This window comes from Agelaius tricolor, unplaced genomic scaffold, assembly GCF_023055355.1.
Source record: "Agelaius tricolor isolate 1412-34295 unplaced genomic scaffold, bAgeTri1.0.p SCAF_4, whole genome shotgun sequence".
Lineage (NCBI taxonomy): Eukaryota > Metazoa > Chordata > Aves > Passeriformes > Icteridae > Agelaius > Agelaius tricolor.
In genome coordinates, this window is record NW_027269264.1 from 46,736,875 (window position 1) to 46,764,870 (window position 27,996).

A 27,996-nucleotide genomic window follows, 5' to 3' on the forward strand; every position below is an offset into this window, starting at 1 on the left:
CTAGAATGTGAAGTGAAACTAACTTTTGATCTGTTTTCTTTGTAGGTGATGGTACAATGTTGTTGGCAGCCAGTAAGGTCTTTGATAAATTTAAACCAGTCATCGGAATAAATACTGATCCTGAAAGGTAAAAGCAAATTTGGGAATACAATGCTTTATTTAATACTAGGCACACTGTGCATCTGTTTCTGTGGTACATGAGGCATACCTGTAGCATTTGACAGCATAAATGTCTGTTTTAGTGGGTTGTAGATACCAAGGGAATCTTTTGGGTTTTTTAGAGAAGTTTGCACAGGGAGTTATCCTGTCTCATCTGAGAGGACATTAAGTAGTATTGGACAAGCATGCCTGTGTTACAGTGCCACAGATGTTCTCACACACCAATGTAACAGCACTTGCAGCTAGTTAACTTGTATTACTAACCAGAAGTTTGAGGCTAGAATGGCAGTACAGAACTTAGGAAGAAGGACTTGGTAAAAGCAGTTAAGTGTGGTGTCTGAACACACAAAACCTTAATTTTTTTGTGAAGAAGGTGGATTCAGTAGAGGCTCAGATGAAGAAGTTTGCTGTTGTTTCTTAATGTAAACCATAAGATACCTCAGAAAACTCCTGAACCAATTGTTGGCACTTAGCTGTCCTATTATAAACTCTGCACAAGCTGCACCCACCTGCCCACATCAATCTTACAGCTCAGTAGGTACAGTGTGTTAGTATTGCTTGGCTGCTATAACCTTCAAATGGATGGCAAGTGAAACTCAGAATTCACCAAAGCTCTGCCTGCTGAGAAGTCCAGATTTAGATTCTGCTTGTGATTTCTGCTTTTTTTGATATTGACAGTTAATTTATTCCTAGTACATAAGGTGGTGGTCAAAATGTTTAATTCCTTTAATACCTTCTCTTCCAAAACTTTTCAAATGCTCAGAGTAGCTATTCTGCATTATCAAGCCTGACTAGTAGGGTTCAAATAACAAGCGCCTTCAAATTGTCACATATTACTTGTGGAAGGGAGCACTGTTTAGTCTTCTAGTTTTGACATGAGATTCTTTTGTTCTTAGGTATGTTGCTTAGCTGTTCATGTTGCTAACTTGGGTGTAAATGGAGAAAGATTTTTTTCCCTCACCTGCCAGGTTTATTAAGCCTAAATTGCTTAGAATGGTGACAGGAACTGCATTAATGCTTATATACTCCTGCAGGATTATTAGCTGAACAGTTTTTAGGGGAAATGTGGGAGAAATAGCTTGTCTCAGACACACAGACTCCAGGAGCTGAGAGAAGTGTATTGTTGCTGATGTGGTACTGTGCAAGAACAGTAGAGATTCCTAAAGGTCCAAGAAGTGTAGCTTTGCTAGATGTAACACATAGGGAGATTTTTGTTTTGTTTTCCAAATCTGAACAGTAATACTGTAATTTTCATTGTCATTTTTTGCTACCAGATCAGAAGGCCACCTGTGCTTGCCTGTGAGATACACATACTCATTTCCTGAAGCATTACAGAAGCTTTATCGTGGTGAGTTCAGGTAGGATTCACTGATCTTTGGTTTTCAAAAACATAGAGGGATTGGGAAACACCTAATCATGTGCAATTCCTAAGAAGCAGCTGAAGCTTAGTAAATTCTTAATGGCTCAAATTGTGAATTCTGTGTAGATGTTTATAATGTTGAAAAATGAGGTTTTTGGTCAAGAGCGAGACTAAAACTGCCAGTTCCAGAAAAAAGTCTTCTGGGATGACCTGCAATAATAGATTTTCACTTCTGACTTAGCAAATTCATGAATGAGGAACTGCATTCTTGTAAGGGGTATATTGGTTTATGTATTTTAGGACTGTCCTGGTTTAGAGCAAATTTTAGAGGAAACTTTTGAAGTGAAAGTAGTCTAGAAAGCAAACTCAAACTGCCGCTCCCCCAGCTGGTTTGGAAATAAAATATCTTTCAAGAAAAATGGAAAAAACTATTTATTTAACAAGCAAAGTACTCACAAACATGAAAAAAATGAAGAGCATTAAACAATAGAACCTCTCCCTGTCTGAAGAGATGGCAAACTCAGAGAGAGTGCTTGTCATGGGCTGTAGCTGGGCTCGCTCAGTCTCTCATCCACCCCTGAGGTGCTGGAATGCAGCGTCCTGGCCCCGGTGTGAGCTCCTGGTGCCATTCTGGGTATTCAGGCCTGAGCAGGGCTGATCAGTTCCAAAAAAAAGGAAAAGCCACAATCCAGGGAACTTCTCTACCTAAGCCAGCAGAAAACTGACTAAAAGCAAAGGAGAGCTCTGTCCCCCTGTCTGTCCGTGCTGCAGATAGTGCAGTCTGTGAGCAGGAATGCAGGAGAGTGAGTGCAGTGTCTGATAACAGACTCTGCGCTTCCTCTCTTCCCTCTCACTCTTGGAACCTGTTTTAGAGGTGCAGAACTTAATATCCAGCATAAACTCAACAGACAATTGGGGATTCAAGCATCATAAAGTCACTCTAGGACAAGGACTCAAAAACATATAGTACAGTGATGGCCATAAGAATAGAAGCTAGTGTGAAACACATAGAGTTAGGAAATGGTCAGTGTGTTGCATCTAGGGATTTGGTGATTGAGATAAAATGGCTTAAATTCTGCTGACAAGTAAGGCAAACATTTCTTCATGCTGAATATAGCTTGATGTTTCCAGTACTAGATATTCTTAAAACAGAATAATCTCAATTGATTTAAAAAGAAACAAGCTGAATTTTAAAGGACAGACTAGAGAAGAGTTTTTAATAACTACTTATGAAGAGACACTGTTCTGTAGTATAAATACTTTACAGAATATTTTTGTGATGACAGACTATCAAACAGAAATCAATCACTCATGTGAAAGTATATAGCAATTCATTTTTGTTTATACTTCAAGCATATTAAATTTGTAACTTGAAGTGTAACCATATTTGTGCCATAGAATAGTTCTGAAATTAAATTAATAGAATTGCCAGGATAAATAAGTGAAGAATTTCAATATGTGTTGCTAAAGGAACAGACACTTTCTACTCACATATTCTAAGGTTTAGAAAACAGAAGCTTTTTAGTCTCCATCATTCCAATTTGCTTAAGTAAAACTCATAGTGCTTATTCAGATAACCTCTCTTGACATTTTGTGATTTTGATGTTTTGTTGGAAACAAAGCTATATTTTTGTTGCTGACGTTCCTGTTCCTGCTAATGATGGAGCTAAAACCTCACCAGAGCAAAACAGAGAGGATTTCTCAAATTATTTTTCTGAAATAATAGGAGATAATAAAGAAATAAATAAATAATGAATAAAATAATAAGCAAACAAATTTATTTATTTATTTATTTATTTATTTATTTATTCTTAAGCAAGGACATAAGCAGGTGTTTCATTTGAGAGTTCTTGTTTGGCCCTAAGCAAACTTTGGAATACGTGGGTAACTGAATCATTGTCCGGAAGGGCTTCTGGTATTTTGGAGTTTTCGTGGATGGTGAGTTGCCAGAAACTGGAAAAGGGCAATAGGCTTTTTACCCTTATCTATGATGTATCAGTCAGTGCAATAATCCGTGCGAACATGGACCTTGTAATCCATGAGAAAACCAACATTATTGATTTGTAAAGGACAAACTATATCAGACTACCCACATTTTTTATCTTGGAGGTCAGTGCTGTAGCAGCTTCTCAGAATAGGGGTATTAATAGGGGTACAATCCCATTCTCTAATTTTGTGGGGGATGTGATATGTTCTAGCCAGGACCATTGTAAGGAGGCTGGTATAGTGATACTCACTGCATGCTAAAATACTTGGTTTAAGGGCAGATAGGATGTGTAAATGTAAATCTATAAAGATGAATAGAGGAAAAACTAGCAATGTAGTCATATAAAGCATAAGTCTCTTGTAATTTTGGGAAAAACTGGTTAATGTCCTGGATATCGACAGTATGATCAGGGAAAAGATTTGCTCACAAACTCTCTTGTGATTTGCTTTCCTAGTCAAAACTATTGCTATTTTGTTTTATGAAATATCTTAGGCTGTAAGAGGAAAAGGAATTTATTTCTCTAGGGAAGAATAAAAAAATCAGAATGTTGTAACATGGCTTTTATATCCTTCTCTTGCTTCAAATGAATTCCACTTAAGCACCCTAAATTCCTAGGCCAGGAGGAATTGTTAAAATGAGAGGATATCTGGGCCCTTGTATATAAAGGGATGCATAGGGCTGCTTTTCTGGAAATGTCAAATACAAACAAAAGATGTTAAAAATACAGCATGTATTTCTGTGTAAATTCTTGACAGCTCTTTAGTCTTAAAAGCATTGTATCAGCATTCATTCACGTATTAGAATCATATGCCTCAAGAGGAGAGTTTGTTACGTACAATTTTTGTGGCTACTTTTGGCCAGTGGCCTCTTATTTTACACATGCAAAAAATATTAGGTAGCAAATTGGTAAATGTAAAGAATTTACAATTGCGTATTATTAACTTTTTTTAAATTTAGAAGTTATAGTAGAACCTATAAAACTTGAAATATGACTTCGAATATATTTAGCTCCTTCTCTTAAGATGTTCTGCTTTGAGAGTGGAGACTCTCAGATCCTATCTAATTTTGTAATGAATATTTCTTACTGACTTCTTTCTCCTCTCTTAGGTGGCAGTGGCGGCAAAGAATCCGACTGTATCTTGAAGGAACTGGGATTAACACAACTCCAGTGGATTTACATGAACAGCAGCTAAGCCAAGAGCAACACAGCAGGGCTCACATAAATGAAAGATTCCAGGATCAAAGTAGGTTAAAATCTGACAAGAATATAATCATTTTGCTATGATAACTTGGAATAGAAAATAAAGATTTGTAAAAGTTTTAGTATTTGAAATAACCTGCTGTCAAAATACCTGATCTTTTTTAAAATGCTGTCTCTTAGAGTTACTGTAACTATTTGAGCATGTGTGTGTGTGTTTGTGTACACATGCTAACTTTTAAGTTAGGTTAATTGAGAGTTGTAAAAGCTGGTCTTGGACCAGCAAATAAGCAAACAAAATATTAGATGTGAGAGTCTGTCTGTAGATAATTCTTAAACACCTTCAGCTCTTTTCTTTATGGTGGGTTGAAAGATGCATGGTTCTGTGCCTAACCTGTGTCCAGTACTGCATTTGCTCACGAAGAAGTCCTTGTCAACATGAACAACTTGTTAATCCCCTTTAATTACCTTGTGGTATGAAGTGTAATTCTCTGAACTTCATCAGAAATGTCTATTAAGTCACTGCCAGTAATTTAACTTGGCTGGAAGTGTGACTGACAGAAGACTTCATTCTGCCTAGTTGACTGTGACTTTTCAAGGAAAAGTGTCTGAACTTAAGCGTCATTGCTGACCTTGGTTTAAATATTTATTGTCTCCAGTAAAGGACAGTGACTGGCCACAGAGCAAATCAGTGAAAAAATGAGTCCTTGAAAAGTCCTTGAAAAAAATGGAGCATTAGGTCTGGAAAACAAACCCAGGCAGCAGAATCTGTCTTCCAGTGAATTGTGAATGGCTTTTGAAAACTTGTGTTTTAAATCCATGATTCAAAACTCTTATATTTGATATCTGCAGGATCTGATATTTCTGGCCCACATCTTTTACCAGTGAGAGCACTCAATGAAGTCTTCATTGGAGAATCTCTTTCCTCCAGGTATGTATAATTGTTTGTTGTTACAGAAAGGCACAATTGACTTAATTTCTTTTTATGACATTGCAATGGACAATCAGTGATGAGATTTTATTGTGAAATTTCACTTCTGTTCTGTAAATATTTAACACTGATTGTATTATTGCTGATTACAGAGTGTGTTTTCAAAGATGTAAGTGCAGTAATGTTGATTTCTGGTTTTCTGCCTCCTCTCTGGTTATTCTTTCATTTTTCCTGACTTTTTTCTTTCCCTTTCATTGATGACTTAAATATCAGTCCTTGAACTGCCTCATCTGTTCCACATCTTCTTAAATATCTTTTCATAAGCTTTTAGCATGACCAAGCAGAAATAGCTTTTATCATGACTCCTTTTTCTGCCTTTCTGTCATTAGATGCAAAGATATCAGCCTGCTTTTGGCAGAAACTTTGTTATTGATGGAATATATTTCCTTTGTTTAAGAACTGTGTTTGTATCAAATCATGGTACTGCCTTGTCCAGGATACATTTGACTGTCCTTTCTGTCCTTAAGACCAATGCATTTTTGGCAGCCAGACAGTAAGAAGGACACTGGAAATATGACTGGGGCTGCAGTAAAAGGAGATTTACTGTTTATCTTTAAAAAAAAACCCAAACAAAACAACAACAGGAAAGAGTTTAGAGACACTTTAGAGTTTAACAGCTTGTGTTTGTACAGTGCCTGGGACACTGATTGCAGCTGCAAACAGTATAAATGTTCTGTGAGCTTTATTTTTTTGTCTGGACTTCAGCCTCAGACTGGCAGAAGGAATTAAGCTCAAAGAGATACAAATCCTGCTTTCTACTAAATCAAATCTAATTTTATCAAGATTCTAAGTTTCTTTAATATGCAGGGATACAGGAACACAAAGCTGTTTTCCAGTGCTATAAGTGTCACAAGTACATTGTTCTCTTGGTATTTGAGAACCACTGAGGAAAACAATACCTCTAGAAACAAACCTCTAGAAATAAGTGTTTTACTGGGACCTTACACTTGAAGACCTAAATGTCATAAAGACGAATCTTCTATTAGTTTCAAATACACAGGTCTGCTATTTATTTAGAAAGAATAACTTTAGGAGCTTCTTGTCAGGTCTTATTTTGCATGTCAGTGATGAAAACAAGTAAATTGAAGAAAAAACCCCCCAGAAAACCTGTCATACCCAGCTTGTAAAAATTACATTTAACTGAATCAAGCAGTGCACCTGTGTTCTTAATTTACTTTCAGTTCTCTAATCTCCCCATCTTTTCAAGAGTGATTACAAAACATGCCCTTAGTTACTGAGAGTATAAACTGTTTGGCACCAAGCAGTCAAGAGCTGTGTTTCTAGACTGAAATAATAGCTCAGTAAGTTCTGTTTACTAAGAAAGGTGAAACTCAGTCATGCATGAAACAGCAAATGTGGTATTTCTGAGAGGATATCTATTAATCTGAACCCTGTATCACATTTTGAAGAGAGCTGTGAATATCAACAAGTTAAGTTTATAAATACACTCTTGGATATTCTGAATCTTGTAGAGAGAAACTTTGGTCTCTACGCCTAACACTAGGAATCCCCTGAAAGATGAGCCATAACATGCAGAAGATAATTGTGCATCAAGACATAGTACTTTTGAGTTTTAGGAATTATTTGCCCTGGAGAGAAGTGTAAGCCTGTTTGTGTAAACCTATTAATGAAGAATCACTGGATTTTCAATTACTGAAGTGATCAAGAATTCAGGTTCAATCATGCTATTACTTACTGATGTTGAAATGTTTAGTGATAATTTAATGAGACCCAGTCGCAGCATAAACACAGGTTTTGTGCAACAGGTATGCAAGGAAGGTAATTATTTACAGTTTTATTTGTAAGTCCAGCAAGCCCTGCAGATGAACCACAGAGGTTGTTTTGTGCATAAATTAACGGAAAAGTGACTGCAGAAAAAGTGCCTAAAAGTTTATGCTAGAAATCATTTTAGTCCATTATAAAAACTGCTGTAAAATGGGAAACACTGTACAAAGTCTGTGAAATTGTGATCCAGATTTGAAAGTAGCCCCTCTAAATTGTGATGTGCCTGATAAGGCTGTGTGTTCTGTCTTATTCAGGGAGAACTTTAAGTCCTGCAAACCCAGTTTTAAATTCTCGCTTCATAGGGCCTCCTATTATGAAATATCAGTTGATGATGGTCCTTGGGAGAAACAGAAGAGTTCAGGGCTTAATGTGTGTACTGGAACAGGATCAAAAGCATGGTGAGTACATGTTGCTGCTTTGACAGAAAATACCATTTCAGATAAGCAAGATAAACCTCTTTTGCCTATGCATTTTCTCCTTACTGAGACTCTGTTGGGCTGTGGGTAAGTCAGTCTAATATTGTCACTGTCAGTATGGCTCAGAGCTGTTCCAGATGTATGAGATGACCAGGGCACTCATTACTTGCGGGCACGGAGGGAAGCCTTGAAAGGGTGAGGAGCTGTGGCACTGAGACAGAAGTTTGCCTTAGGTGTAATTTCAGTGAAAAATGTGGCATGCCACATGTGAGGATGAGTGGTTGGGAGTGGTGAGGGAAAGAGATTCTGCTGTGACTTGCAGAGAGCATACTGAGGTAATCTATGAACTATTCTTGTTGTCTAAAATTAAAATGCTTAGATGATGTAGCCCAGTAAACTTCTAAAAATCTAAGCTCTAAGAAGAATGGAAAAACATGTATTAAATGCAGTGTTAAATGAGCTCTGGCTCATCTACTGTCCATTCTCCTTTGAAAGAGAAAGAAACAAGCCTCCTGTTTCTTTCATATTTAATTGACAGGGGACAATCTCTTTGCCAAAATACTCCCCTTAAAAAAAGATGGCCATATCTACACAGAACTCTGCTAGCTTAATCAGGGGGATAAAATATTTAAACTTCAGTTTAAACGTGCTGCAGTACTGCATATAAGTCTAATCAGTTTAGTTTTGAGATGTGAGAGATGTGTTTGTGCTCATAATTTAGAGTTGTACAATAGTCACTGGATTTGTGGGGTAGGCTAAGATGAACTAAAACAGAAGCTTTTAATGAAATTCAAAAATAAGTATTCATGCTGTAACCATGGTTACTAGGTTTTACTCTTCATTGTAATTCAGAATTTTGTACTCAGGCAGCATAGCTTAGTTCTGGAGCCTGCCAAGGATGAAATTGGCAGACTGCTAGGGAAACTTTCCTAGTGTTCAGTACGTTGGGAAAGTACAGTCTTAATTCAGCTGTTCTTACGCATTTCTTTTGCTTATACACTCTGTGCTGAGCAAACCCAGAACAAGGCACCAAGCTCCAGGATTGCTCCTCTCCATTGCTGTAATCTGTATGTGCTTCTGGACTTCTCTAAAGTGAGGCCAAGCCTCAGTGGAGTTACCCCCCTTAGCCTGTTGTCTAGGGGCTTTCCTGGAATTTCAGACTTCCTGGGACTGAGAGACATTTAAATGTCTAGGTGTTTTCTGTAGCTGCCAAAATTTGTGCAAAAGGAGGCCTTGATAGCATCTCCTCAGGCTTGCAGGTAGGCAGTAAGTGTAAGAGAGGGAGCCTTGGGCACACCCTCAGCGGCTCTGGGGTCAGATAGGGGTGTAGTGGATCTGTATTGCAGTCTGAGGTGTTTTACTGCCATGACAGAAGTGCTGGACTGAGGATTTTAAGCTGTATTGAGACCTGGGCATATGAGATCTTCATGGTACTGCTGCACAGTGGCTGTGGTTAGCACCTACTCCCTTTTGAGTCTGAGCAGAGGAGGGAGACTTTTTTAGGAGTTTTGCCTTAGTTCAAACTGATGCTATGTTAACTCATTCGTCCAAATGTGTCAAATGCAGAAATATCTGATCTGACTGTTTGTTTTCTATATACACCAGTTCTTGTGAGATTCAAGACCACACCTTAGGTTATAAATAAAGAGGTAAAATATTTGTAGAGAAGTGTTGGGTTCATAAATGAGAACTAAGAGAATAAATCAATTAGCAAGGGTTGGATAGACAGGGTAAGAACACAATCTCTAGAGCTTCAGTTTTTTAATGCAAACTTAATGCAGCAGTTATTGGGGGATTATTGACAAGCAGACTACATCCCATGCTCTTCTTTTCTGAAGACTTCACTTAATGAATTTTTAAGGTTTACAAGGCCACAGGTAGATGCCAAAGCAAGAGTTGATTTAAGACTTTTATTTTTTTAATTAACTGTTATTAGCTCACACTTAACAGCATTCTTTTTCCTCCCCAAATGTTGAATTTAGTTTTTCATCAGTGTGAAAGGTTTTTTGGTTTTGCTCAGTTTTTTCCTTAGTTGAACTGCTTAGCAAACAATACTTCTTCTCTGTCTAGGTCCTATAATATTAACAAGGTTGCACATCAAGCTATTGAAGAGATCCTTAAGATGGGTGAGTGAGCAATGTGGCATTACTGGCCAAGGTCTGTATAGATACATCTGTCTAACTGGGGGTCTTTCTCTCGGCTCAACAGCGAAAAAGCATGGAAGTCTGAATATGCCATTGAACTCAGAACTGGTACAGAAAGGTGAGTGAAAAAGACAAGATTTTTTTTAAAAGTATCTTTGGCCAGTTCATTTTGTTTGTATTCTGTACTACTCACTTTTCAGTGTTTTAGCACTCTTGCAGTAGTAGTCATTCTTACAGACATTAATTAGGCACAGTTGTCAAACAATGTCTTACTTGAAATGAAAGCACTTATTTAGACTTCTGTTTAAATTATCCTCTTCAGGAGAATTTCAGTTCTCCTAAAATTTGAAATGTTTAATATTTAATCACCAGAACAGAGCTATTGAGTGTTTATCATGCAGTAGAACTGAAAGGAATTTTCCCTAAAAGTAATTTTTTGCATGTAAAGACTGTTAAACATCTGTCAAGACTTGATGGTCCCTCTTGATAGAGAAGCCACTCTTCCCTGGAGGAGTGTGTGTTTCTGAGAGTAAATAATTTTCTCTGGAAAAACTAATGGCTGACTCCTCTGCTTACAGTAACAAATGATTACAATGACTCTCTGCTCTACAGTCCAGAGGAACCAAAGATGTTTTTCAGTGTTCGAGAGCCTATTGTAAACAGAGTTTTCTCAAGTAGCCGTCAGCGTGGCTTCTCTTCAAAGTAAGTGTTGGCTGCAATAGCAAAGAGTTACTTAGTTCAGTGTATCTGTTAAAGTCTGAGCAATCCAGGACTTTCCCTTGAAGTGTTTCAACATCCAGTTTGTGCTTTGAATTACTTGAGTATTGTTCTTGTAACAGCAGGATGAAAATGTTTCCTAGTTGTGTTATGGCTTTTTAATGTTTGATCCCTGCACAATCTTACAGAATAAAAGAATCTCACTGTGCCCAGTTTTGGGTATGTGCCATTTCCCTCAGTATGAGACACAGTGACAGACAGAAGTGAATTCAGGAAAGGGCCACTGGGAGGATAATGGGGCTGGAACAAGTGGTTTATTAAGGGAAAGACTCAAACAGTGCTTTCCTTTAGCCTGGAGGAGCCAAGACTAAGGGGGAATCCAGTTGCTGTCTTCAGCTACCAAAGTCTGGTTACAGAGGAGGCTTGAGTTAAACAGAGTATAATGCAACAGCCATGATTTTATAGGAAAAAATTTATAGGAAAGTTGTCTCATAGATTGTCTTGTCACTATTCTTGGAGATAGTCAAAATTTCCCTGGGCAAGGCATTAAGCAACCTAACCTGTCTTTAAAGTAAGGCCTGCTTTGAGCAGAAGGTGGGACTAAATGCATTTCCAAACTGAATTATTTGCTAATTCTTCATTTTAACTTAGGGCACTTTTGCCAGTGGAGGTTTAGATTGAATATTAGGAAAATTATCATAATGGAATGGGTTGTAAAGCAGTGGAACAGGTTGCCTGTGGAAGTGTTGGAATTATCATCCCCAAAGGTATTTAAAAGACATGTAGGCATGGCACTTAGGGACATAGTAGTGGGCTTGGTAGTGCTTGTTTAATGGTTGAGCTCAATAATCTTACTTGTTCTTTCCCAATCGAAATGATTTTATGATATGTGGAGCTTGCCACAATTAAATATAAACGTGTACAGCATTAGTTATATCACCAGAATAACTGAACATACAAACAATAACATATAAACTATTGAAAGCAATACAGTATTTCAATTGTAATTAAGTGTCAGTTCAACCTTTTATATCAAAACAAATGTCTAAATGAGCTCTGAGCCAAATTCTTTTTTCTGTCTTGTCCAGCTCTAAAAGAGATGCCTTAAATTTTGTAAGATTAGATTTACACTTATTAGCTTTAATATGTCAGACTCTAATAATAATAATGTCTTGACAATAATATGCTGCAGTTCTTGAAGTTGCCTGGCAAGCATCCTGACCTTCAGCTTTGTGTTTGTAATTACTTTTCTTCTTTCTGAATGATTATTGTAACAAAAGATTACACTAATGTCCAAAATATTTGAACCTCAAGCATTGCTACTTGAAAACATATATTTCACATAACATGAAGACCACATATTAGAATCTTAAATTAATTGTGAAGTTTTCTGCGAAGTTTAAGTAAATGGGATCATCAATAGCTTTCTTTGAAAATTACAGCTAAGCTTCAGCTTCAACATTAAGTGTTATATTATAGGCTGTGCTCAGACTGTGGGAGCATTGACCAAGTCCTTCAGTCCTCTCTGGACTCATTGCCAAGCCCATACAAAGCACTAATAACTTGGGAGGTTGTAGTGCTTAGTGCCATGCTGAGTGGAGGTTAAGCAGTTACTGACTCAAGCAAAAGAATGTCCCAGTTTTATTGTTAACTGCTTGTGTGAAATACTTAATTTTTTTAGCTGTTTTGTGATAACTTACTTGTTGGGTTTTTGCAGAGTCTGTGTCCGTTCCCGTTGTTGGGATGCTTGTATGGTTGTAGATGGAGGAACATCTTTTGAGTTCAATGATGGGGCAATAGCTTCAATATTGATTGACACAGAGGATTCACTGTGCACTGTTCTGCTGGAAGAATGAAGGACCCTGATGTCTTTTGCTGAAACATTTATGGATCCATAGAGGGAAACCATGGGGATATCACAATGCTGCATTATATTGGAAGTTGGCCTTTTCGGGTGCAAGAGCATTTGGAGGAAGCTTGAAATGCTTTTCATTCCTTTGGGTTGGGGAATCATTAGCCTGATATTTAAGCTTTTTTTGCATCTAGTGTAAATGTCTGAAGTGTTACCTCTAACTTCAGTGAAAATTGACATTTTAACTTGTATGGCAAACATGAAAGCTTTGTAAACACAGGTAAATGGGTTCAAGTATTAAGTCAGTAGCATTAAATATTCAGATGTACAGTTTTATAGTAACAGTCTGGGACTGATAAAACTAAATACTTCATACATACACTTTTGTAGAAAAGTTGACTGTCAAACTAGCAATTTGATGCAAGGATATATAGATTTTGGTAAACCATGATGTTGATGTAAAAGAAGTGAAAATACAAATCTTTTGTATGCTTTTCAGAAAATTGTACAACTTTGTAGTTTCATACAACTTGTGGCAATTTTTTTTTTGTTCTTCCAGTATTTTTTCTACTTTGTAGACTTACGTCAAGGGTATAAGTCTGGTTTAGTACATCTTGACTGAGGTAGCTTTTAGTTTTTCTGTTTGGCTAGATAGGGACTTGAAACCCAAAGGTTTTCTTGAGCCCTTCATGAAGAATTTACAAATTATAGAAATCATGTTGTATTAGGATATATTTCTTCCCTGAATGGATTAACTGGCAAGCAGATTATCAGAACACTAGTGTATGTAAGTGGCTATCATAAGACTTATATTTGGCCTTATTAAGTTGAATGTTTGGAATTTTAGATTTTGAATTTCTTATATTTAAAGAAGAATGAGACATGCTGGGTATTAGGAGTTGGAGTGCAAGCTAATACCTATGTCTTCCAGTCTTCCCAGCATGTTTTTACCTTCTCCAGAAAATTTACATTTCCAATCCTATGCTGAATTCTAGTGATATGTAAATGACAACACATTAATTTCACATGTCTCTGCTCATGTTAGGTAATCAAGTAGATAATAGAAAAAAAAAGCTCTGATTAAAAAAGAGCAAAATCTTCTAAATCTTTTAGAGAAACTGTGAACTGTGACTGCCTTTTGAAATCTGTGCTTATAACTGCATAGGTGAGGCAGAATTTGGGAAAACAAATATTCCTACAGCAGGAACTCTTCTGCTACATGACTTGAAAATAGTATGTTTTGTCTACTACAGATTGGTTTCCAAGAGTGAGTTTTCTTAAAATGACTTTTGAATGAAGAGACTTCTGTAACAGATGTTCTCAGGTTTAATGGAAATGTTCTCCAATGTGGCAAATCAATCAGTGTATTTATCGCCACTTGCAAAATATAAACTGCTCTTTATTGGTGGAGGAAATGGACAAAAAGTTTTTTCCTTCTAGACTTAGAGTGAATAGAACTTAAAACATAATTTAGAGGATATTGATTTGACCAGACCATTCAGTTCTAGGAAAATGTGAAATTGATGGAGATGTCTGAATAAGCTATCACTGTGTACATTTCACCTTCTAAGTGTGCTGCAGAGTTATTTACACTCTCTGGTTGCTGTGATTGTAGACCCAAAGGGGAAAAACTTTCAAAAGTTGGTAAATTCAGGAACTATCAGAATAGAGCTCTCACTGTCTAAAATAATGTGCAAAGCTTGTCTAAAAGTAAAGACACAAAAGACTAATCTTTCTAAAAGTTGTGTGCACGCAGACTAGGATGTTCCAGTTATTCTCAATCCATCTGTAACCAGTTAGGGATTGTTTATTATGTGCCTCTGTCATGTACACTGGACAATATGCTGTTAGGATTAAAAGAATCCTCAAGCCCACCAATGCCATTAACACTAATTTATTCCTTCCTAGGACTCTTACCACTCTTAGATTAGATTTAGGTATTGAACATGTACACAGCAAATCTATGGCAGAAATCCCAATAACTGCTTATTTAGACATTTGTGTGCTGTGAAGTTTTAATGGAGACTGGTTAGTCAGATTGGTAGGCATACCTCTTAAACATGCCTGTCATTCCTTATTATGAACATCAAAACTAAAAGGTAATCTTCTCAGGCCCTACAGCCCCAAAGTATGATCTAGATTAAGACTTAGTAAATTTTCAGTCAAATTCCTAATTTAGCAAAATGGAAGCCTGACCTACTCATGAGTGGCCTCTACTGGTTTTGTCTGTATTAAATTACAGTTCTGTTGAAGCATTTACTGTGAAGGCTTAAAATTGACTAGGATGATTCAGAAATCTATTTTTAATAGTAAGCTCCTACTTTTTTTTTATTAAGCAACTGTAGAACCCTTTCTAAGGAGTCTTTGTGACAAAGGATTGCAGTACAGACAACTTAGTTGGTAGACACTATTCTAAGACAGGACTGAGTCTTGGTTTAACACTGATTTAATCTGTGTGGACTGGCAGTGATTTTTCACCTCCTCTACCCACTGAGTCAAGTCCATGGTATTTCCATTTAATGCTAGTCTACACTGTGTTCTGCTAAACTAGACCTGTTATTCTTTGCTTTTTTTTTTTCCAAGTGGTGTTTATACATTATGTAATAAAAATTAAAAGGTTAATTGATAAATTAAGCTATCCTGTGCCTGATTTCAACCTTCAAAAGTGTTTCATGTGCTCAGTTTCTTCTCACTTACTGTTTCAGGTTGTTTTAATGGTTTGTGAGCCTTCATGCATTTACATGTAGTACAGAGACAAATCAATGTAGCAGGTAGGTTTTGTTATGGAGTGTTTAGGGCTACTTATTTCCCTTAGGAAAGGTTCAGTTGAGCACCTTATCCAAAAGGCTTTAATGTCTACTAAAGCTGTCATCATAACTATTAAATAGACAGGCAACAGTGATGATGATCCCCTTTCAACACTGAACCTGGTATGTAAGATTTTTCCTCCTAGTTAAAGGCCTACTACTGTTCCAATTCTGCACAGGGTTTTAAAGCATAGTCTAATAAATGCTGAAAGTATTTTTGATAACACCCTGTCCTTTAAACCACCACTGCTTGGAGAAATTTCTTTTTGACCCATGACACAAAGTTGGTAGCAAACCAGGGAAAGCACTCTCCCATCCATCAGTCATTCTGTAAAATAAAGCAATTTCTTATATCTTTATTAAATGCAAGAGAAGTTTCATGGAGTTACATTATGCATAAGGAGAAGAATTTACAGTAATGCTGTGCTGCAAAGATTTACTTTTTCTTCTTGAAGTAATTTAAGGTATAATTCTAAGGCAGCAAACTGAGGCAGTGGAATATTCTGTATCCTCCAACTTCCACAAGGTGTGTTGCCCATTTACTCCTTCACAGGGGATACAAGCCCATTATTAATACCTGTTATTTACACTGTTAAATTTAATAAAAACAAAACCACCTTAGGTTAAAAAGATAATGCTTTATTTACTATATTCTAGAAAGTCAAGTTAAATATCAAATTCTAGTACTCATACAATCTTTCCATAGTAAGCAATCTGTTCTGCACTAACAGGTATTCATTTCTGAATGCTTTTTCTCAAGACTGCAATGGGAAAAGCTGTATCTATGTAAACACCTACAGTAATATGTTGGCTACTCCTAAAAACATCCATGAATAAATTCTTACTGCATTCATGGGAAAAACAGCAGCATGTTTATGTCCTACAGAGGGTCCAAGTTTTGCCCTAGGAATTATCAGCTAAAACACTTGCTCGAACATTCTAGGCTTATGCATGAGGAAGGACCCTGATAACAGATGCAAGTGAAAGGTCTATTTAAAATCATTACCTGTCCCTATCTTTTATTTGGTTTTTTTTTTCTTTTTGGACAGTTACTCAGCTTCTCCTATGACTTTAAAATAAAAATCAACACTAGATAATAGTGGTTAGTGATACAAATACAAGAAGCAAAGTGCTACTACAAACAAACTAATATAAAAAAGAAATGTATGTCTCCTGATAGCACCAAAGCATCTCTCCCTTTTAGCATTCTTACACTGTAGTCCCAGGTTCTGGTTTTTGGTCATATCTAGAACTCCTTGAGCCCTCCTCCTGCTAAACTTCTACCAATGTATCAGTTGCACTTAGAAAAGATCTTAGAGAAAGTTTTATCTATGATCAGGCTCACAAAGCTACATTAGATTTCTGTAATACATAATCAGAAAACCCAGGACCACAACATGAAATAATGGATAACCAGCATCTATTTTTACAGATGCTAATTCTGAACAGGCTTCTCAGACTGTATTTGGCTAAAAATGAAGGCTACTAAAGACAAAAGTTTTATTTGTGGCCTCCTAAATAAAACCTTCACAATAGCTCCTTTATGCTGCTTAACTTGTAAGGTATTGAGCTCTTAGCTGCTTCTGTGTAGATATCCCCAATTTACTGTTTTCAAGCTTGATTCATTCATCCTGCGGTACCTTTTCTTCAGTCACATAGCTGAATAGATTTAATATATAGAAGTACTCATTTTGAATTCCGCAAACTCCTTAATAAACCTTACAAAGATATCTAGCACCTCTGCAAGCTGTTCCAGAAGCTGCAGGCAGTTGCTAGAGGCTGACATTACTTATCAATGTAAGTAACTGATTTGTACTTATCAAATCACTTGACAGTGATTTGTTTCATTTTTTTTTTTCAAAGATCCCCTGTAACAAAGAAAGGCTGAAAGAAATATTCTGTAATTGCTCGCAGATCCTCAATTTCTAAAGGCTTTAAGTACAAAAAACTGATATAAAATAATATGAAACAACATTAGGGTGTAAAACCAAGTTAGACAGTAACAGTACTATGATAAAGGGTGCTCCAGCACTTTTTTTTTCCTAAGGAGCTTCAATGCACAGTGTGTCCATGGCATCAAGTGCATTGTACATGATCACAAGAAACTAGGATTTCTCAGTGTCAATCTGCATTTGATGCCCCAAATCTCATGGCTCTTTTTATTGCCAACAGTTGGCCTTGCAATGCTGGTAAAGTGTGAACCATTGATCTTCATGTCGGGTAGTGCTTCCTCGAGGAGCTGCAGGGAGCTATCAGTCACTATTCCAAACACCTGAAGAGTCTTCAGTGTTCGAATTTCACCAAGCTCTCTAGAAAGAGAGAGTTAGGAAATTAACCATGAAACTGAAAACATTTTTTGGGGTTTTTCAGCCTGTACCCGAGCTACCTAATGCCATTTTTACTAATTTTTTAGAAGAGTGTAAACTACTTAAGCACAGATTTAATTGAAACTAGTACTCAACACTGATAGTTCAGCAAACTGGCTGAATAAATTACATTTTTGCTAGTCTCTCTCACAGACTGAAAACAAACTGATTCTTCCCTTTTCATATCCTTGGACTTAAAAATCTAGAACAAGTGAAGTAAATTGCACAGATGAAGTTCCAGGATGTGGCTCAGGGGATACAAGCCCCTGAGTACCATCAATCAGTCACCAGTTTGGAGCAATATTTTGGTGAGTAGCCAGACCCAGCTTCTTGATTGCTTTACATTTTCCCAGTCATTATCTGAACTGTGTATCTTACAAGCAAGTACTAGATGAAATCAAAAGGCTGAGGCATGTGCTGCCACAACGAAGGTTCTTCAGATCCTCATTTCCAATAGCCCTATTCCTCTCAACCTTTTTTCTTGTTGACACCTTTCCTGAAAGTATTGGGCTTGAAAGCTTCTATACTAATAAAAGGCAGGACCTCATGAGCAAGTCACTCTAAGCCATATTTGAATCACAATCAATAACTGATAAAAGTGCACACAAAAGCAAATACACGCTTACTTACAGCTTACTAGTCCAGCCAGTACTGTCAACTCTGCCAGCTATTCCAAACCTTCCTCCACACTCAGTCTGCTACTGACATCAGTACTGGTCACTGGCAGGACTGCAACCTCCCATGCCAGCTATGAGTATCACTGGTATAATGCCACTAACATAAGACACAAGGCATGCACGGAGCAGCCAGGTCCATGAGTATAGACTGACACCACTGAAAGATTATCTCAGCTTCCTTCCAGTCTGGATTCTCAGGGGATAACCAGTTCTAACAGTTGGGTTATTTTATCTTAGTTTTACTCCCGATTCCTCGTACCATTAACTTTTTTGAAACCATATTTGCAATTCTAAACCTAAAATAAAGCAAATTTAAATTAATTCACCCTCTGCATGAACAGCAAACCAAAGCTAATTAGAGGTTACTTACACTAAGGCAGCAGGTGATATCTGGTAACATCGGCTAAGGCACAGGTGTTGTAGGAACACAAGTTGTTTAAAATACTGGAAGCACTCAGGCTTTAACATCATGCTGTCACTGTACAGAGAACACATTAAATAAAGTCTTAAGTACACAGCAGCAGTAAATTTGCTATTTTAAAAATTCAGCCAGAGGAATTCACTGAATATCTACTTTTTCTACCAGCAAAGTATGTTTTTGCTGACCATGGAAGCAACCCATCTCTCATGTATGTGCTGTGCATGCAAAGGGGCAGTGAAGCAGAAGTTTCTCTTCATACAGATACTCTGCAGCAGAACCTGTGCCATGAATAGGCAAGTTTTCCAGAGATTTCAAAATACTGAAAAGTGACTAAGTCAAAACCAAAATGTACCTTTTTTACAGTTATATGGCCAAGTACCAAATTAGTATTAGAGATGACTTAAACCCTCTCAGGGATGCTAGGCTAATGACCTGTAGGCATGTAAATATTTCCTTCCATTCTACCTATCAACTACCATCTCCTGTTAGTTAACAAACCCTGTAGGTACCTGACATTTATGCTGGGGTAACAAGACATCTTCAATTACTTACCTGCTCCAGATTAGGTCATGCCAGATAGCAAGTCTTTTGTAGGTTTAGCTTGAATAGTATTTTCTGGAGTGCAGTGCTACCTACACAACCTTGCCTCAGTGCTAATCCCCCGAACCACAAGGATTTAAGGACTGGCTGCACAGGTCTTCTTACCTGAGATCTAAATGGACAAGCAAAGGACATCTCTCCACCAACGTTTTCACATCTGAAAAGAGATCACACAGAGTCAGTCCCTCTTTCAGTAGCAAGATGGAAGTGCTTTACACAGCCTGCTGATGTCCACACATGTTCATTTATATGTTTTCTACTAGAACCCCACAACTGAAACACAATTTTTAAAATAAAAGATACATGCTTAAGAGTTAGAGCATACAGTCTACCTATGAAGATACCTTACATGGACTTCTTTTAACCGTCAGCAAAACAGATATATTTAGTTCAGCAAATTATCTCTAGAAGTCAGTTACATCAACCATCAACTTAGGAAGGCAATAATTCAAATGGTATTTTTGTGAAACCTACTGGAGACATAGTAATGGTGAGCTGCCTGAAATACTTACATGTAGTGGAAAAGTAATGAAAATTTTCCACGTATCAAATATCCTTCAAATATCCTTTCAGAGCACCAAATCCTTTAGGCATCACCATTTTTACCCACAAAAAGTTCTCATGACAAGAAGTTATGTTTTTTTCTGATTTAAACTAAATTTTTTACTTTCTTTGATTGTCTGTAAGTCGCACAGATCAGATGTAGTTCAGGTATTACCTAAAAGCCATTGCAAGGTGCTCAACAATGTGCAATAGAATTTTGATATTTCAGAATTCATGTGCAAAAACTAAACGAAACAATACCTTGATTATGTACTAAGTTTTATGCCTGATAAATTGCACTGAAACAGAGTAAAGACACTCAGAGAAAGTGTCTGACAAACGGAAGAGGTCAGCCCATGGTCTCTAATGGTTCAATTAGAGGGACCAAGGTTCAAATTCCTGATGTGGAGAAGATTATGTAACATATTTGTTTATGAGTTTGAGGCTGAGATAAGAAGATTTGCCTTTTTTCCCCACAAAGAGAATGCATGAGGGTGTCTGTGCGATATTTAAACAGAAATGAGAGGTCGCCTCCTGCATGTCATCCAATGCCCTACTGTCATATTCACTCATTGCAAAATTTAAATTCTCTTTACTACAAAAGGACTTTCACCCTTTAGCTATGCTCTTTTTCATTTTGATGTACCCTCCCCCAAATCTTGACTTGCCTGCATTTTCTATCAGCCTCCAACTTAATAAAACTTTTCTTTCTAAAGGTAGTAGCAAGTAAGTGGTTAAATGTTGATTGCTAAGATTGCCTTCCAAATTAACTCATATCTGGATGTCAGTCTGAAACTCAAGCACGTACTATAACTGTTCTCTTTTAGAATATGTTTTCAGCAGACACAACAGCAGAAGCCTTAAGAAAGCCTTCCAGATACTGTTCCTGGAGCTAATTCATAGCACACAAAATCCTGCTTCCAGGACTTACTGCACAAGTAAAGTGAAGAAGCTTTCAGCTGAAGAAAAAAATTAGTTTTCACTTGACTGTTCCTAAATTCGGAAGAAAAATCATCTCACCCTTCATGCTGGAGCTAGAACTATGAGTAAGAGTCTCTGACAGCAAGAACTTGAAACTATACAGAGCACAAAAGTTATTGTTAGTACATTACTCTTCTATACAAAGAGTGAATGCCAAGCAGAAGAAAATGTAAAGCCTACTGCTTCATCCCATAGTGGGATAAAGGTTTGTCACATTGCTGTTTACCTGCTATTTGTAGATTCTCTCTGTATCCACTTAAATTTAACTGGGTGATCTTTGAAGTAACATGACTGACTGCTGCTTTGACGTGAGTGGCTGTGAATTCACACCAGGACAAGTTCAGCTCCTCTAGCCTACACAGAGACAGAGTTGTTAACAAGAACGGCTGAAATGCAGTTCAAGTTCTGCTGTTTTCTATTACAGTTGATACTTTTAAAGCAAATACTTGTAACATACCAACCGCCAACTTACTGTATTCATGCCTAGAAATTCTAGTATGACAATAATTAAGCACTAATGAATGGAGCAGGTTACCCAGCCAAATCTGTCTCTGGAGATTTTCAAGAGAACATCCTCATCCACGTGGACAGTGCTAATTTTAGACCCTGGTCTGGGAAAGGGGTTAAAGTGACTTCCCAAAGCCACTTTCAACTGGAATAATTCAGTAATGGCTTAGGAAGTAAAGGCTCTCTCTAGGAACTGCCACAAGGAGACACTGTCTTTTCATCGGGTTTGTGACCTGAATCTGTTACAAATGAACAGATGGTCACATTGAGAGGAAAAACTACCATTCATTATTAGCGTTGGTCAGATGACCAGTTAATCCTAATTAGCATAAAATAATTCATAGTTTTATATAAACACTCATCATGCTGTGAGCTCAACTCTCTTTACGTGCTTGATTACCTATAGCCTGTCACCATGGGGCTGGGACAAAGTATTGTTCTGTGTGCAGGTGTTGTAGCTGTAACCAAGGGACAAAGACACGGTGAATACACAACTAGAGCATTTAGCTGGCACTCTCTACATAAAATGAAAAAACAGTTAAATTGCCACTAGCATTCCTAGGATCAGATTTGCCATCTGGTATTCACTGCGCACTGCACAGACTGCCATCCCCTAAAGAGTTCATGATCTGAGTAATCAGACCAAGCAACAGAAAGATTAAGGCTTTGGCTGCCCACTAACTCGCAATTTGATTAAAAAACATCCTTTCGCAGAAGGAATGATTATGTACATTGTCCTGCAGGTCACAGGAAGTCAGCAGAAAGATCGGGATATAAATCCTGAATTCACTGGGGCTCAGTTCAGTGATGTTCTGTCAGCAGATGGTTTAATCACTGGAGCTGTCAATCTGAACACAGCCCTTCATAAACTAGAAGGTTACTGAAGAATTATTCTACCATGGAAAGGCACAGTGTTCTCTGCTACTCATCCTGTACTCTGATAGCAGAGGGAACTTTGCCGTTCCAAAACACACACTTGGTCTTTGTGAGAATCACATACTATTTTCATAAAAAAAAAAAATCAAATTTACATGATATCAAAGGAACATAAATAGGGTGTACCCAGCCAAGAAGATGATTCAGAAAACCCATGAAAAACTACAAAAGTACATCTTTGTTATTAAAGAAGAAAATTGCTTGATGGGAAGAAATTACCTGACTATTCAGCTAATAATCAACTGTTAGACTGTTAGGCATTTAGGACCAAAAACAGGCATATTTCAAAAAAAAAAAAAAAAAAAAAAAAGATACAAGAATAACTGGGATGCCCAAGGAAAAAAAAACATAATTTGTTTCAGGAATAGCAAAACCTGGTTTTGTCTTACATAGAACAACTGCTCAACATCAGCTCCAAGGCTTCTGCAGAAAACCCTGAGCAGCCACAGAGATTTAGTCGTATCAAATTGGGATTTCTAGCAATGCTCCTGTAGAGAGAAGAAAAAAGAAAAATATGATAAAATTTAAATGTTGTAACATTGCTTGCTTTGCTATGATGTGACTATTTTTAAGACCTAATTTCCTGGACAGGGAATTGTTCATTAAACATGAAGTACTGCATATTTATTTAATCAGCTGACAAACCTGCGTCACTGAGGGCCTAAACTCTCTACTTGCTGCATCAAAGCACAACATTAAAAGGGACACTTGTCTATGTACTTGACACTGCTGACAAGTCTGCATATTTATAAACAACCAAGTTTACAAGGAAATGGTTTCTTTTCACCTTCTTCTGTTGTATGCCAATAAACATATATCACAGCTTATCAGAGATTACTACAGCTCTACAAAAGACAAAGCAACTGTCCCATTTCTGATGTCACCCCTCTGCAAGATGGAGGTTATTCCAGGACAAAACCCACGTCCAAATAGATGCCCTGAATGCATTTGTTTGCAAGACTAGAGCACATATGCAGTTAGCAAAACCTGGTACACTGAGTATGCATATTTGTTCAGAAGGTGATAAAATTTCATAATTACTGCCTGATTAGTACCCAATTTTCTGATCGTTTTAACTGTTACTACTAATAGTATAAAAAGCCAAACTATATTGCTTTATTTGTATTCTGGTTCCCCCTCTGTGCAGTGAGAAAAGTATCAGAAAGCCAGGGTCTCTGCCATCTGACCTATGGCCCATAGGTGGCACCTCCACAATCCTCTGGTGTGATGGAACAGGAGGTTGACTACACACCCATTAGTGTCTTTGCAGCTAACCAAACAACACTTCATCTGCTTGACAGAATCTGTAATCTTCAAGGACTTCATAAGTTCAATAAAAAAGTAAGCAACAGTGCAGAAGTACAACGGGTACCTGGTGGGAGAGCTATTGAGAGCCCTTGGAATAGAAAAGAACCTGCACACCAAACACAAAGTTCTCTTGGGAGCAAAAAAATGGAAAAATAAAAGTAGCTCTGCTGTACAGCTTAGCTGTGGGAATATGGATCCATAAACCACAGAGGTGAGCAGTTTCTCAAACCTCCTGCTACTCTGGGGAATTGGGAGGAAAAAAAAAATCAAAACTAAATGGCCACCTTAAACTAGTCATTTCAAAATACACCCACAATGAACAAGTTTCCACTGCATTCTTTCATTAGCCTGCACAAAATAATGGCACCGAATAGAAGGTTTTACTGAATATTCCCAAACATGTCACTCACTTGATGATGTTGTCAGAAAGCACTAGACCCTCCAAGCTGAGGTTCTGCAGCTTTTCACACAGACAAAGAATACTGTGGAGATCTGCAGCAGACACTGTGCAGTTTGACAAATCCAGGTGCTGAATTTTAAGAAGACTAACAAAAAAAGAGAAGGAGAAAGGTTATTAAAATTGCATTAAAACGTGCTCAATAAATTCCCCACATCACAAATATACCCCAAACACTAAAAGCATGCACAATTTGCAGAAAATATTTCTAGTAATTCCTCATTCCTCAACATCTGAAAGTCTATCCTGCTGGAGTTTAATGATTTTTTGAGTGTACCGCGTAAAAATGCTGCAGATGATGATAATTCAGGCCTCTACAAGATAGAAACTGCAAGGGCATTATGGTGCTTGATATTAAAAAAAAAAAAAATCACATCAACTTGGTTTTAAATAACTGACAGGTGAGTGCAGATCCTCCTGTTTCAACACAAGCCTAACCACTGAGCAGCTCTTCCACACTCCAGACACAGCACAAACTGCTGCTGGTTGCTATTACCTTAAAACCAAAACCACACAGACTGAATATTTGAGACAGCTTCAGGATTCAGAAGATGCAGAAAAAGCCTTACTTGCTTGTTTTAAACAACGGATCCCCAATGCAAGACCTCGGGCAGCGGAACACAGTAACACCTGCGGGCAACAACTGTCCAAGCACTCCTGGCAGCAGATTCCCACCAGTCAAATCAAGAGTCTGCCAGAGAGATTCATCAAATCTGGGGCATAGAATTTTACTTGTTAGTGAGTTCAAATGGGTAACAGGTCAAAGCTGTGGGTAGAACCACAGAAAGTTTCTGGTGTCAAAAACAGGCAGAGAAGGGAAAACTATTTAATTGACTACAATAATGTTAAAACATGTGAGGCATCTTTTGGTTATACATATCCACATATGGTCTAAATTGAATTATATATGTATAAATAAGATGAGAACCAGACCATTTAATGGTCTATGGAAACAAAGATTTTCCTTAGTACTAAATGAAGAGAAATAATACTTACGAAAGTCGATGCCATCTCTTGCAAATCATAGAAACTTTCAGTAAATCCTTTAGGGGCAAATAGGCAAAGATTGCCAGAAGCAATTCATCTGGAAGTGCATCCAAAGAAATACCTTTTGGGAAAGAGCAAAGCACATTCTAGTTAAAGCTGTTTCATTTTTGCCTGCCGGTCAGATGCCTTGTTGGTTCTGGTTGTTAAAAGCCCCTCTACAGTTTCTCTGTAGGCTATACATCAGCCTACATCAGGCATCAGCCCCACTATTCATCTCCCTTGCAGCTCATCATTGCAGGATGACATTTTTACCATCTTTGCCTAGGCACGACTGGTAAATGCAAATGTTCCTGTAATAGTCACTCTGTATACACAGTAAGGCCATGGACATACTCACATACTCACTTGGGGAACATGAGCATCTTAGTTACTGTCTTCATAATCTAATGCTTGTATGATTCTCTGGGTGTTTTTCCCCCTCTGCCAAAATGCCCATTCTTCCTATGCACACAAGGGTCCAAGAAGGGAGCTCGAGGTAAGCTATGCTTCTGTGTGATACACAGAAAAAAATCAGGTACTACAAACTGCTTCCTAAAACACACACGCTATCACCACTCCAAGAATTATGTGAAACAATGTGGTACAAATCACAGCTTCTCTCAGGGCCCCAGAAGGTGTCATGATTCACATGGGAGATTTCTGGATGGTGGAGCTCAGTAACAGCTGCCTTTGACCCAGCACTGCATCTTATATAAAAACAGGAATGTCTGAAGGCACCTCCACCTTCTGTATGACAGCACAATGTCTGGAGAGAGCTGCTTATTTATTTTGCATCCCATACTCATCCAGACTAAAACCACATTTTGACACCAGGGAAAGGAACCCAGTATCCTATGACACCCCTTTCAAGAGTGCAAGAGCCCTGCTCTTTCCCTTTCCAGCCCTGCAGGCTTCCAAGCCTTTGATGTGCTTTCCCTGTAGCTCTCTGGCACAGTCCCTCACGTTGCTTGTTTCCATCTGGAGCTGGAACACTGCTGGCACACCTCAGCCTGCACTCTTTACCTACCCTTCTCCTCCTGCCTCTAAACAGGTAATTTTTGGATTGACTTTGGTTTTAAACTGATTGATTTTAGCTTATTTTTTCTCTGTGTGCTTTAACCATCTGGTAACTAGAGTGAATGTTGCCAACAAACCTTTTCATTAAACCTACTTTTGCTGCCAATTCTTTGAGCAACCTTAAAACACTAATTCACAACACAGCCCTGCTGGTCCAAAGTGCCACCTATGTCCCACAGACAAGAGCAAACAGGCAAAGGGACACGCAGCACAACCCCCCAGCACACACACACACACACTCACACACACACACACACACGTGCTCACGGGGTTAGGCAGCAGGGAACCATGCTTTTCACAGACCACAATTCTGGAGCCAGACTCACCACCCCGGCTTAAAGGCACACATAAAAGAGGATTTATCACCCCAAGCCTGAAAGCCACTAGATCTAAAAGTGCCATTCTGCTGGGTAAGAGCAAAAGAACTAAACAATGAAGCAGGGTGGACTTGTGATGCCCACTCTCCATCTCTACCAAAGGGCAAGCAGAACCTGGACCAGGGGGACAGTACCTGACTCTGCCTCTCGGAGCAGCCATGGCCGGCGCACGATAACAAAGTCCTTTTCGTTGTCCTTCACCTTCTGCCTTTTTGGAGGAAGACAGGACGACGACACCAGGAGGTCCTGTGGTGTGTTTTCATTGCCCAGCTTGTCTTTCTTAAGGGCCGACACTCCCATACCCGAGAGAAGCTCGGAGGTCTTGCCGGGGTCCCATTCCAAGCTGGAGGAAACATTAGTGCTAGAGGATGGGATCTCCTGGAGGTGCTTTCTGCAGACACAGCAAAACCCAGAGGCTCTGAGGGTACTGCCAGACTGGCACCAAACACAGGATGGGGATCCTTGAAGCATTTCAGCCACCCGCACTCCACATCCACGCACAGGGCGACTGAGTGTGGGATATGCGGGCGCTGGAAGCACAAGCAGCGGCCACAGCGCAGGCGTGCGCTCGCCCTGGCAGGCTTTGGGGGAAGAGCCCGCCAGGGATCGAGCGCGCCCCGCTCCCGGATGGGGCGGGCGAGGGGCCAGGGAGCGGGGCCAATGGAGGCGGCGGGACGCGGCAGCCTCCCAACACCACCGAACCCGGACACAGCCGCGACAGCACGGGGCAGGACCCGCGCAGGGCGGGGCAGCAGCGCGGGAAGCGGGACGGAATGCCCGGGCAGGCGGGGGAAGCTCTCCCCGAGGCCGGGAGAGAGGCGGCCCACGGACCCCGCACCCCCACCAGCCCCAAGGGCAGAACCCCCCGCTCCCGCTAGACCACCCGCGGGGCCGCACACACACCTCTGATCCCAGCACTGCTCCCACTCCCGGGAGCTCCCTCCCGCTCCCCCGGGTCCCACAGCCGCTCCCGAGGCTCCCCCGCGCAGCCCCTCAGCCATCCCCGCGCAGCCGGGCCGCCCGAGGGGATCTGCGAGGGCTCACACGCAGCCCCGGCGCCACGCGGCTCCCGCGCAGCCCAGCAGCGGTACTCCTATGCCCGTGTCCCGGCGCATTCCCGGGTCTCGGTGTTCCCGGGTCTCGGTGTTCCCGTGCCCGGGTGTTCCCGTGCCCCGGCGCTCCCGTACCTGTACATGGCGCTTGGAGGCCCACGCGCGCCACCGCGCGCCCCGCGCCCTTTCAGCACCGCGCCATCCCGGCGCCGGCCGGAAGCCGCAGCGAGAGAGAGCGCAGAGGCTGCCGGG

At 39.2% G+C, this 27,996-nt stretch overlaps 2 protein-coding genes across 10 annotated transcripts in view; one reads left to right on the plus strand and one right to left on the minus strand.

The window, feature by feature from the left end:
- The window catches only part of NADK2 (NAD kinase 2, mitochondrial), a 32,228-nt gene extending 16,989 nt beyond the window's left edge, over positions 1-15,239 (plus strand). For 3 of the 7 annotated variants that reach the window (XM_071425544.1, XM_071425551.1, XM_071425550.1), the window contains exons 4-12: positions 46-127; positions 1,434-1,517; positions 4,614-4,750; positions 5,557-5,635; positions 7,735-7,878; positions 9,967-10,022; positions 10,105-10,158; positions 10,619-10,742; positions 12,475-15,239. In XM_071425544.1, coding sequence (XP_071281645.1) covers positions 46-127; positions 1,434-1,517; positions 4,614-4,750; positions 5,557-5,635; positions 7,735-7,878; positions 9,967-10,022; positions 10,105-10,158; positions 10,619-10,742; positions 12,475-12,613 — 899 coding nt within the window. In that variant the 3' untranslated portion in view covers positions 12,614-15,239. The remainder of the gene's footprint in view (positions 1-45; positions 128-1,433; positions 1,518-4,613; positions 4,751-5,556; positions 5,636-7,734; positions 7,879-9,966; positions 10,023-10,104; positions 10,159-10,618; positions 10,743-12,474) is intronic. The other 4 variants (XM_071425546.1, XM_071425549.1, XM_071425548.1 and 1 more) reach the window with 4 other exon arrangements.
- Positions 15,240-16,034: 795 nt separating this feature from the next.
- On the minus strand, positions 16,035-27,995 carry SKP2 (S-phase kinase associated protein 2). Of its 3 annotated transcripts, none has more exons than XM_071425554.1 (10): positions 27,880-27,995; positions 26,827-27,035; positions 25,209-25,320; positions 24,782-24,925; positions 24,166-24,300; positions 22,837-22,935; positions 21,231-21,358; positions 19,586-19,637; positions 18,830-18,937; positions 16,035-17,725 (listed from the first exon to the last, which is right to left on the minus strand). In XM_071425554.1, exons 1-10 carry the CDS (start codon positions 27,885-27,887, stop codon positions 17,512-17,514), a joined length of 1,209 nt encoding a protein of 402 aa, XP_071281655.1. In that variant the 5' UTR covers positions 27,888-27,995; the 3' UTR covers positions 16,035-17,511. The 3 variants fall into 3 exon arrangements, with proteins under 3 accessions (XP_071281655.1, XP_071281654.1, XP_071281653.1); XM_071425553.1 differs by having other exon boundaries at positions 26,827-27,083; positions 27,880-27,982; XM_071425552.1 differs by lacking the exon at positions 27,880-27,995 and having other exon boundaries at positions 26,827-27,345.
- Between the last annotated feature and the right edge of the window lies 1 nt (position 27,996).